This window comes from Paramisgurnus dabryanus, chromosome 4, assembly GCF_030506205.2.
Source record: "Paramisgurnus dabryanus chromosome 4, PD_genome_1.1, whole genome shotgun sequence".
NCBI classification, from domain to species: Eukaryota; Metazoa; Chordata; class Actinopteri; order Cypriniformes; family Cobitidae; genus Paramisgurnus; species Paramisgurnus dabryanus.
The window spans coordinates 21163681-21176424 of NC_133340.1; the positions used below are offsets into that span (position 1 = coordinate 21163681).

Consider the following 12744-nt stretch of genomic DNA (forward strand, 5'->3'; position numbering starts at 1 on the left):
TACTACCGTTAAAATACATTTTTTGTTTAACTTTAACAGTATTTCATTAAAATCATTTAGGTATATCTACAAAAATTAAATAACTTGATATCATCAGATCTTTGTTTTCTTTGCAATAGCAGATGTATTTTAAAACACTGCTTCAGCAGCCAAAGAAAACTTACCATTAAAACACAAGAGTAAAGGGCCCAACTAACGCAAACACTGATCACGATAATGGTGATTTGTTGAAATTTCTATATTTTTTCAAAATTAATGGAGGGTGCAAACCTGATGTTGATTCAATGGTATTAACATTGACAAATCAACGATTTTTAACATTGTTTCAATGGTTGCATGCTATCTGGGATGTTATATTTGAAGTATATTTGAAGAGATCCATACTTCTTTTTGATTAAATAAGTATAAACTACAAAACAGTGATTAAATCAGTTTCTCAACCTCATCATAAATCATGTAATTATTAATGTTTGTTGGAGGGCACTTTTAATGGTTCTGGGTTGTGTCAAGGGAGGAGAGCTCTCATCCACTTCATATACTGCTGTCTGACCTGAACAAGAGATGAGATGAGATGAGAAGGAGGTTACAACACTGCACAAAAAGTTACAAATAAAACAAAGAATACAGGAATCGGTTATTATTATTTTTCTGTCTCTGTCTGGTGTCGTGCAGAAATCTAAAGCTTTGACTTCCCTGCTTCTCTTCCTTATGTGTTTAGGGCTACATGAGGGTGTGGTTTTATCTCAGGTAGCATTAAAATAATTGTGTATCTAATATGATGACAGAATGAGTCTGATATGGAGTAAATGATGATTCACCTCATTACTGAGGACACAGTAGACCAGAAAGATGAAGGTTCCTTGCTGTGAGTTCAGGATCAGGAAGAGAATCTTCATCATTTGATTGTTTTCAGTGAAGAAACCCAGAATCCAGGGACAACCAAGAATCACAGACTGGGCCAGAGTTTTAAAAACCATAATCCTGTAGAGAGATATAAAAATTATCCATGGGTTTCTTTACTGTCCATATTTGTTTCTCTCTTAAAAATGATATTTACTTGGTCTGTTTCATCTGTGAAACTTCAGCGTTGAGCTTTTTGAGAGTTGAGTTTAGACTGATGATGATACTGATGAAGAGAATCGTGTTTATCTGCAGAAAAAACAGTAAAGAAACAATCACTTTGTTTTCCAGTGGTTAAAAGAGTAAAAAAAAAAATCTAAACTAAACATACTGCAAGAATAAAGCAAACAGGTCCCAGAAAACTCCAGATGAACCCTTTCTCCTGTTTAATCCAGCATCTGTTTACAGAAAATGCCATAAAACATTGAATATACTTTTCAGCTGTCTGGTGTTGAAATATTAACATGACTGACAGAGTTTAATCTTGTCTGTCATGGTATACATGTCTCTGCACTTATATAACAGACATATAATATAAATCTTTAAACATACTGTTCGCTGCCATAACCTTCAGGAACCAGTCCAACAGACACGCCCACTATAACAAAAGCAATCACATATCCAATCACAATCAAGAATCTGCTGCTAAGCATCGCCCTCTGTCTGGAGCTGATCTGTGATAGGTTCTTCACACAGATGAAGAGCAGCACAGCTTCAATGAACATCCACACAAAGCAGGAGAGAAAGAAGAAGTGAAGAGCTCCTGATATCACAGCACACAACTCCTGAAGACAGAGTTAGTATGTTAGTGCACTGTATAGTTCATTAGTATACTGTAATTAAAACGGTTTAAACATCTTACCTTGTAATATTTTATTAGAGTCAGGAATCGTTGTGTGAGTAAGAACAGAAGATGAGCAGACAGCAGACTGATGCAGAGGTTGATTCGAGCTACATTGTTCACTCCAGGTTTCCATCGACAGAAAGCCAAAGTCAACAGAGCCAAACTAGTAAACACCAGACCCACGATCACAAACACCATATTCATCGACTCCATCAGATGATCATCCTGAGAAAATATGTCACATCGAACAGTCAAACTTAGTGACATGTCTCAGTCTTTGCAATCAATCAGCACATTTCTGTGTTCAGTAAATACTGAAAATTAGCCCCAAGTTGGATTAACTTAAAAACATTCTTTAAATTAATAAAAAAGTTCAAATAGTTGAAAAAGATTACATTTTTAAGTGTTACCAATTGTGAAGCAGTTTTAGAAAGTTTTTTCACTTTAAATTTTAAGATGGACAAACATAATTTTCTTTGTGGCACAAATTGAAATAATATTTAAAGTAGATCCATCTTTCACTTTTTACAGTGCATGATCACAAACACTTAGGGGCGGTTTCCCGGACAGGTCTTATCCTAGTCCAAGACTAAAATGCAAGTTTGAGCTGCTCTAATTTCAAAACACCTTGCACTGACATATTTTAACATATATCTCGGTGACATTGTTTTGTCTCAAGATGCACACCTGTAGTGTTTTTGTAAGGTATGTTTGTAAAAACCTAGTCCTGGATTAGCCTAAACCCTGTCTGGGAAAACTTTGTTGCTTTAGATACATCTTGACAGATTATATTAAATCTCATACATGCTCACACTATAAGATTTTGAAAATCCCGATGCATCACAAGTGTGCAGTGCATTTTGGGATAGTATGCACCTCCCATTGCATCCTTGATAAAAAAGTTGAGTTAAGAACACAACCATGAATTTAAACTACACTTGTGAAGATGTGAACTTTTAAAGCACAACACAGACTTTCACAAGAACACAAACAAGTACTGAAACAAATGCAGAGTGGATTTAGTGGCTTTCTTAAACTCATAATTGAACCTGGTCACTATTGATGTAGTTTTAGATAAATGGCATATATTGCTAATTAACTAGGTGGATAATACATTTGCTTTGTTGTAATTTGTGCCAAAAATGCAATTGATGCTTTGAGGGTTAAAAGCACTTGCGAGCTATATATGGATAAAAATCATCTGTTTTAAGTTGTCTTACCTCTGATGGGCTGCTGCTGGTTTGCATGATGAGAGCGAATGTTGACAGATGAACACATGAACACACCGTGTAGTTGTTGTTGGTCTGTACAACAGAGCAACCATCTACAATCCACTCAGTGATGTTCCAGTACACACAGGAAAGATTTCCTCCAGATACAAACTCCTTCACATGAAAAAAATTCAGAAAATATTAGTACAATTTAGAATTAGAATATGCAAAACTGTTGCTTGGTCTGCTGACAAAAGTCAACAAAAGTAAATGTGTATGAAAAGTCAATGAGAGTAACTCACTCTGATGTGTCTGAGGGTGAAGTTGACTGGTTTGGTGAGGGTTGTGTTGGTGGTTTTAGGAAGAGTAGCAGAGATGACAGTAGACATCATGGTATTAACTGTGTTATTCGATTTGTTGAAGAAGTCTGGTTTCAGTAGGTTCTCCATTGTGTTGTAGCTCATGAAAGCCACAGCAGCTGATCCTGCAACAGATACAGAGAAGGACAATCCTATTTATATGACGTTTTTAATGCAAAGCTGAATAATGTTTCTGCTGATGGTTGCTTATCACAGATGTAATTTGGGCCAACCAGTTTTTGAACAAAAATGAAAAATAGCTTGATAAAGTAAGAAAATGCATTTAGAAAAAATTTTCATAACCTAACTCTAATATAATTCATATATGAAGCAAACATCATTTACACCAGAACAATACTTTACAGTGACATAGAAAGAGTTTGGGACTTACATTAAAATTAGCCAACAAATCCCTTGACATGTTACACAAACTTATATAATAGTATGTGTAACTGCCTGAACTTTTTTTTGCAAAACTACAGTATTTTCTGTAAATCTGTTCCAGTTATGGAGGCGTTTGGGCAAGAGCATTATATCTGTATATCTGTAGCACTTGCGTTCTGTTGATTTAATTCGTCATTACTGTTTCACGTTCTCATTACATTCTCCCCAGCTAAAAGAAAAAAGTTCTAAGAACGTTCCCTGAAAGTTTTTAACGTTCCCAAAAACGTTCTGCCAACGTTAAAAGTGTCCAGTTTTCTTGACGTTCTAAGAACGTTTTTGTGTTGTCTCAACGTTAGAGGAATGTTACATTTTACCATTTTTAAACGTTATGACAATGTCATGTTTTAATGTTCACAGTCACACAATGTTTAAAACAACAACTGTTTATTATATTGACTTCTTTGATTGTTATGTAAATGATAGAGAAACATTGCATTTTATTATATTTATTTTTTATATTTATATTATTTTATTATATTTATTATATATTATATATCTATTATATATTATATATCTATTATATGTAAGTTTAGATGTTGATGTTTTGTTTCATTTTAAGTCACCATTATTGTGATTAGTGTTCGTTTTAGTTGGGCTCTTGAGCCTTGTCCTTTGCTTGTTAGTTTATCCCTGGTTGTGTTAACTTTTTGTTAATACACCACATTTGTTATGAACATGTTAAGTTAATAGTGTAATTCTGTGGTGTGGTGGTTGGTACATAATGATAAAAAATCATTCCTAATTAATTACTAATCAAAAGTTTATTTTCTGTCAATGATGTAAATGAGATCCAGCTCTTTCACAGCAGTTTGTCATTAAGTAATTTAAGAAACTTTGGACAAAAAATATCTGCTGTTTAATTGGGACGCACAAACATCAAGAATCAGACTATGAATCTCAACCATGGTGACAATTAAATGAAAAACTTCATGCTGCAATGCATGCTGGGTATTAACAAATTACAAATCTCATTCAGGACTCCCAGCATGGATAAATAAAGATTTTTTTTCCAATTTTCTTTTTCACCATGTTTGAGATTCATAGTCTGATTCTTGATGTTTGTGCGTCCCAATTATACAGCAGATATTTTTTTGTGTTAAGTTTCTAAAACTCCTTAATGACAAACTGCTGTGAAAGTGCTGGCTCTCATTTACATTATTAACAGAAAATAAACTTTTGATTAGTAAATTAATTAGGAATGATTTTTTACCATTATGTACCAACCACCACACCACAGAATTACACTACTAGCTTAACATGTTCATAACAAATGTGGTGTATTAACAAAAAGTTAACACAACCAGGGAAAAAACTAGCAAGCAAAAGACAAGGCTCAAGAGCCCAACTAAAACGAACACTAATCACAATAATGGTGACTTAAAATGAAACAAAACATCAACATCTAAACTTACATATAATAGATATATAATATATAATAAATATATAATATATAATAAATATAATAAAATAATATAAATATAAAAAATAAATATAATAAAATGCAATGTTTCTCTATCATTTACATAACAGTCAAACAAGTCAATATAATAAACAGATGTTGTTTTAAACATTGTGTGACTGTGAACATTAAAACATGACATTGTCATAACGTTTAAAAATGGTAAAATGTAACATTCCTCTAACGTTGAGACAACACAAAAACGTTCCTAGAACGTCAAGAAAACTGGACACTTTTAACGTTGGCAGAACGTTTTTGGGAACGTTAAAAACTTTCAGGGAACGTTCTTAGAACTTTTTTCTGTTAGCTGGTTCACTGCCATATCTTGTGCTGTATAGTTTTATCAAGCAAAATGAAAATATACTCTGGTACATTTTTGAAAAAGTAGTTAACGAAGGTTATTGACAGTTTTTTGACAACTGTGCAGTGATGTCAGAAGTATTCATATTCATTACTCAAGAAGAAGTATAGATACTAGGGTTTAAAAAGACTTTTGTAGAAGTTGAAGTATCAACTCAAGCTTTTTACTCAAGTAAAAGTGAAAAAGTACTTGTTTCAAAACTACTTAAAGTATAAAAGTAAAAGTAATGTAAGGAAAATAATGTCATTACAGAAAAAAGCCTAGGCCGCGCCACAGGGGCCTATTGTGCACTACACTTAAAAACGTTCCTAAAGACCATAATAACTATAGTGATATATTAAAATGTTAATGTTAAAAAATTTGGGATGCACTAGGGCCAGGGGTAGGCAACGTCAGTCCTGGAGTGTCGATGTCCTGCAGATTAGCTCCAACCCTTATAAAACCTTGGTTACCTGTAGTTTCAGGTGACTTTATAAACCTTTATTAGTTTGTTCAGGTCTGCTTGATTAGACCTGGAGCTAAACACTGCAGGACATCGGCACTCCATGTTGCCTACCCCTGCACTAGGCTATCTGTTTCAACCACATACGGTATATGCCCATATGTGATGAACGCATTTCAATACAATGCAAACAAATACATTAAAGCAGTGGTTCTCAAACTGGGGGTCGCGAGATGGTGCCAGGGGCCCCAGTTTTATAATATTTTATGAAATACATTACTTTATTATAAATTCTGTGTAATTAAACCTCAGAAAAATTAGGCTACTAAACAAAATCAATAAATTGTATAATTTAATATGTTTTGTTTAATTAAAATTTTAAGTTTTAGAATGTTTGTGTCATACATTTTCTTTGGGGGGGCCGCGAAGGAATCCACTGTACACAAGGGAGGCCGCAAAAAAAAGTTTGATAACAACTGCATTAAGAACCATATATGTGTACTACTTAGCATTAACATGTGTTCCATAGAAAGGAAGATATGTTGCCTATAAATATTTTAATGGTGCAAAAAGTCAAACTTCAGAGCAGGGCCGCTGCTGGCCAAACTTTTACAGTGGTGCCCTCTTTAGTTTAAAAACAACAAAATCACACACAACTATAGTATCTGTGAGAATAGAAATATGCTATTGTTCTCATTTATAATTGTATTTTGACAGCAACACAAACTACAAATATGCAATTATATATTATAGCCTATATTTCTGCATCTGTACTTGTGTAGCTAATGGACTTTAATATACTTTACTTTAGTCAGTATAAATCCAAGCAATTTTGGAGAATTACTAAATGTCTTACTTGTAAGTAAATTAAAAGTCAGGTTTAAGGAAACAGCTGATGTCTATTAACAAAAGCAAAAGTTGGTATGTATGGTTATGTGTTTCATTGATTTAACACTCAAGCATTCAGCTAAGTAGGTTTAGTTAATGCAAATAAAATTTAGGGCATTTATTAGCATATACAAAACAACAGATGTATTTGGCATAGATATATTTGCCATGCTTCAAAACGCAACGCAGCACAATGTCATTTAAGTTGAACAACTGAAGTAACATGATATAAATTGGTATTGTTACACTATTTAAATCACACAGATGAGTTGGTGTCAGCAGACAGCTATATATTTACACAGGCTTGTGAATGTGAACTGACCTGAAAGTGATGCGCGAGTTTTATTTCGTACTTTTCCATTTGAAGACAGAATGCCGCATTCTGTTACTGTACAAACGGATGGTGGATGATATCAAAGCATCGCGAGAGCAAACTGCTCCGCATGCTTTCTAATCGCTCTCGCGGTTTTTTTATGTTATCTTTGCAGCGTTATCGAACAAACTTTGATAACCTGCAGTCAGCTGGGGGGCGGGGATTGCGTACAAACCAATAGGGAGTTGGAATGGTGTATGTTTATATTTCTCATCCAACCACAATCGCATTCATCTGGATGATGCAATTTATCAAGATAGGTTTTTTAACGATGACAAGTAAAAAAAAAGAAAACAAGCCGAAATTAATAGAAGTAACGAGGCGATTTTCAAAATGTAAGGAGTAGGAAGTACAGATAATTGCGTGAAAATGTAAGGAGTAGAAGTAAAAAGTCGTCTGAAAAATAATTACTCCAGTAAAGTATAGATACCCAAAATATCTACTTAAGTAATGTAACGAAGTATTTGTACTTCGTTACTTGACACCTCTGCAACTGTGTTACCCGTAGTTTAAGGGTGTCAAAGCGTGTTGCTGCCCCATCACTAATTTGCATCTCCACCTCATCACTGTGATTGGCAACTAAAAATGTTTGTGCCGGTCGAGGAGCTCAGGGCTCCATCAGCCGCCAGATCAACATCTAAATAACCATTGTTTGTAAACTTTGTGTAACCTTTCTTAAAAACATTCAAGGTCAGCAGATAATCCTTTTGACCTGCCGTTTTGTCTTATATTTCTGTGGTTTGGTTTATGTTAGAGTACAGTAGTTATGGTAGAGGTGTTATATTTTGTTTATTCAATGAGAATAGTTTTTTTTTTTCAATTTTACATTCTAGAATTGTTCTGAGGTCAACTCTACTTCAAGTTGCGCTGCATTCCCTGCAAGTAAGCTTACGATGGGCCTGTATGGGCATAGCCTAAGGGCCCCGCACAGGTTTGCTCACTGGCGAAACGTTGGCCCCTTAGCGCTGGCCCTGCATGGGCAGCCCTCACTTAGCCCCCAGGAAGCCCTCACATAGAGAAATCCCCAGAGTTAAATGAACACTGCTGGATGTATATATTGTCCCAATCTTACAGAGTGTTAAAAAGTAACAATGAAGCAGAATTAAAAGCGCTGTTATCCTCTTTCTCACAATCTCTGTCTGAAACCTACAATTGCATTTTACATCTTACTTGTAGATTCATTTTCTTACTTTAGGTTGAGATTTTGTTTCATTTAAAGTCACCAATATTGTGATCAGTGTTTGATTTAGTTAAACTTGACTCTTGACTCTTGCCTTGTTCAGTCTTTTGATTGCTATAACTTTGTGTGTTTAAGACATGTTTGTTATGGCAGCTTGTGATCCTTTGGTGTTGGTCAGTTTAGTAAATAAGGTCTAAACATCATCACATAAAAACGTATGTATTAATTTATTGTTTGCACACTTATCAGAAGGATCTTTCTCTGACAATGTGATACTATAGTATGAGATCCAGCTCTCGCTTAGCAGTTTGTCTTTCTGAAGAATTTTGAAACACTGACACTTTAAACTAACTGCTCTACAATGTAGACACACAAATATCAAGAATCAGAGTATGAATCACAATGATGGTGACAATAAAACGAAAAGCTTCATGCTGCAATGCATGCTGGGTATCAACAAATTACAAATCTCATCCAGGACTCCCAGAATGCACTGCGGCATGAATAAATAATGACCTTTTTTACCATTTTCTTTGTCACCATTGTTGAGATTCATACTCTGATTCTTGATGTCTGTGCATCTACATTGGTCAGCGGTTAATGTTTATGTGCAAACAATCAAAATCCTTCAGAATAATAAACTGCTATGAGAGTTTTGGACCTTACACTGTAGTATTTCATTATTAACAGAAAATGATGCTTCTGATGAGGGGGAAAACTATATTAATAAATCTGTTCATTAAATGATTATGTTTAACAATGTTTATGTATCAACCATCAGTATTCAACTACAATTGTCTTTTCTTTGCTATAACATGTGTTTTAAACACACTTAGATATAGCAGCCAGAAAACACTAACAAGCCAACGATCAAGAGTCAAAGTCAAAATAAAACAACCACTGATCACAATAATGGTGACTTTAAATGAAACAGCCAACATCTTAACATAAGTTAAGAAAATTACTCTACGAGTAAGATGTGAAATGTAATTTTAGATTTCAGACAGAGATGTTGAGAAAGAGGATAACAGAGCTTTTAATTCTGCTTCATTGTTACTTTTTAACACTCTGTAAGATGGGACAATATATACATCCAGCAGTGTTCATTTAACTCTGGGGATTTTTCTGTATGAGGGCTTCCTGGGGGCTAAGTGAGGGCTGCCCGCGCAGGGCCAGCGCTAAAGGGCCAACGTTTTGCCAATGAGCAAACCTGCGCGGGGCCCTTAGACTAGCCCTAAGTGGGCCCATAAAGGGCCATTGTAGGCTTACTTGCAGGGTTACCACCTTGGATGTGCATTTTTTTGTTGAATAATTCAACGAGCCATTGTCCATTATTCCTTTGCTGCTTTCTACCTTTATAACCTAAACAAAAACACTTAGGTCTGAAGGCTAGGGAAGTCTTTTACAACTGACTATTTATTGCATCCTACCCCTATGGGTTGTAATACAGTGACAATTATTGAATGGTAATCTTGTTATTCAAAAAATATTAAGACATGTTTGGTTCCTGCCATTTATGCTGTTCTTGTATGACAGAAGATTACGACTCGCTCTATCAATCAGCAATAAAACATTTTAGGAAAGATAAAAAGTTTGGTCATTCATCTGAAATACAGGACTGGCCAAGACTTTGGTCAATCTAAGGACCATACTATGTCTTTGTCCTATCTGTCTAACAAATCAATATATAAAAATGTCTAAACCATGATCTAGCAAGAAAGAGTCTAATGGAAACCACAATTTGTGTCTTCCATGATTATTTTGAATGACATGTAAATCAATTTGATGAGAAGATGCCAATAAGGATGCAAGGATGTATAGCCAAAGTATCTTTATAGGGAAATATCTTTAGCAACTCTTATGAATATATTTAACTCATTTTATTTTTACAGATGAAATGAAACTATATACATCTGCTTTCTGATAATGTCTTGTTACAATAGTTATTGGCTGTGGTGAGCATTTCTTTTTTGCATACCTGTTCCATTGTTGTTCTTGGCGATCCCAATGAGATCAATGTCTATAGAAGCATTTGTTGTGTCGAGCTGGGGGATTTTATTTAAGGTGGCCCGCGGTCCAACCATGAAGACTTGTGCCTCTGATTTTTAAAGAAACACAAATTTTTGTGTCATCTAAAACATTAAAGGTTATTTCATGAGCACATAGTCACATCAGGGGCATCATTCACCAAAATGTTTTAAGGGGGCACATGTGCACAGCTACCCTTCATACTGTTATCATAATTATTAACGTCAAAACCTTTTATATGCCATATTCTTATAACTACACAAAAAAGGAAACTTTTATGAATGATTTCATTGCTATTTTACACATAAATGATAAAGTCACAGCAGTCACGTATGAGAATGTCTGTAATGATCAACACTGCAAAAACAGTTAATAAAAAGAAACCTTTGATGCAACATAAGCAGATCTAAATGTAATGCTGTAATTTACATTTTTCACTTTATTATTTATTTAATTGCTTTCAAAGCAGTTTTCTAAAACTAGCCTACTATATAAATACTTTACAATAAGGTTGTATTAGTAAATATTTGTTAATGCTTAATTTTATAAATATATTAGTAAATGCCGAAATAAACACAAACTAAGTTTAATAAATTCTTACTGTAAAGTGTTACCAACATAATAATTCCACCCCTTAGCAAGAGAAAGAGAAAAAAATTGACAGCACAATTGAGTTTAAATTTCAACAAACCACCATCATTGCGATCAGTGTTTGAATTTTATCAGCTCATTTCCATTTTTAAGGGACACACTCAAAACTGAACATTTTTGCTCGTACTTACAAAGTGGTAAATTTAACATGTTCTAATAAATTATCTGTGGGGTATTTTGAGTTAAAGCTTCACATATGTACTCTGGTAACATCAATTATTTATTTTACATCATAAAAAGCCTTGTGATATGACCCCTTTAAAATTCCCATTTGTAGGCCTGAGCAAAGTGTGCCATTCTTGGGTGTGTCCTGTGTCCTTTAAAATGCAAACATTTATTATGTTTATAGTTTGTTAAAATTGAAAAACAATTGTGCTGTCAACTATTTTCTCTCTCTCTCTCTCTCTCTCTCTCTCTCTCTCTCTCTCTCTGAAAATGATTGGTTCACAAAAACGACCAATCAAAATGCTTGTTCCTGGTTTAAGCCCTCAACCCCTTTAATTCACTGATTATATTTTGTTCATGAAACAAAGTTACAGATGAAGAGATGCTGAACTGATTTTGAGATTGCATGCAAAATCCACTTGGCTCAAAAATCTGAAGGGGCACGTGTCCCCTCAGTTTCAATTGGCATGATGCCTCTGGTTGCAATTTATTCCAGGGCTGTCTATGCTTTATTCTGATAAATGTTCTTAAAATAACCATCAGAACAATGTCTGTGGTAACTGTCTTATAAACAGAATAATCAACTCTGGTCCTTTGAATTATTTGAAAATAATGGTGTAATGGCAATCTGCTTCGCTTCGTGTCGCATTACCACCTTGGGTGTGCATTATTATTAAATGACTCAATGGCCTGGCGTCAATTATTCCTTACTTGTATATTGTTTCAGTGATAGTTGTGTCTCTCTTACCCACAGCTGCACGAGTGAAACTGACATTGTCATAGGTGTTTGTTGGCTTCACCAACATTGAGATAAGCTTCTCACTGACTTTTAACACATCTGACGCTTGTTTTCTTGTGTCACTGAATGATGAGTTTATCTCCTCTAAAGTCATAAAGACCATGTCCAAAAGTTTGATCACATCCTAATTCAGGAAGTAAGGAAATAGCTAGGTTTTAAAAAAGTTTAACAAATTAACAAATATTTGTTGCACTGGTTTTTATTAATACAAATATTTTCTAATTTTTCTCTGAAAGACTTACCGTTAAATTGAGAACTGTAATATTTTCTAACTGCTCGAGAAGATTCTGTATGCAAGAAGTTCCCTGTGGACAAGAACATACTGATACTACATATTACAGATTTTGGTTGACTAGTGAAGAGGGTGGTTGTGGCACTGACACTGTGAACAGTATTTGTTGAGTAGTGCTAGGTATTTTTTCTATAATGTTTCTTAACCTGTTAGCCAGCACTTCTATTTTTGAGCATTTTCTGAAAAACGACAACTCCAAACTAAAACGTCTGCAGCTCTTAAACCCTATGGTCTATATTCATAATTCTGGTCTTGTTTGAAACTAGACACTTGACATATTGTTGCCTAATAGTCATAACAACTCAGAGTAGTAAAGAAACAGAGTAAAACAAGGTAAAATATACATTA

At 34.5% G+C, this 12744-nt stretch overlaps 1 protein-coding gene across 1 annotated transcript in view; it reads right to left on the bottom strand.

The window, feature by feature from the left end:
* Nucleotides 1–380: 380 nt before the first annotated feature.
* Nucleotides 381–12744, bottom strand: part of LOC135760368 (uncharacterized) — a 48868-nt gene continuing 36504 nt past the window's right edge. Inside the window, exons 9-19 of the mRNA XM_065274329.2 lie at nucleotides 12347–12409; nucleotides 12054–12228; nucleotides 10440–10559; nucleotides 3258–3439; nucleotides 2965–3129; nucleotides 1763–1969; nucleotides 1453–1685; nucleotides 1232–1298; nucleotides 1058–1149; nucleotides 819–981; nucleotides 381–550 (exon numbers count right to left, since the gene is read on the bottom strand). Coding sequence (XP_065130401.1) covers nucleotides 506–550; nucleotides 819–981; nucleotides 1058–1149; nucleotides 1232–1298; nucleotides 1453–1685; nucleotides 1763–1969; nucleotides 2965–3129; nucleotides 3258–3439; nucleotides 10440–10559; nucleotides 12054–12228; nucleotides 12347–12409 — 1512 coding nt within the window. The 3' untranslated portion in view covers nucleotides 381–505. The remainder of the gene's footprint in view (nucleotides 551–818; nucleotides 982–1057; nucleotides 1150–1231; nucleotides 1299–1452; nucleotides 1686–1762; nucleotides 1970–2964; nucleotides 3130–3257; nucleotides 3440–10439; nucleotides 10560–12053; nucleotides 12229–12346; nucleotides 12410–12744) is intronic.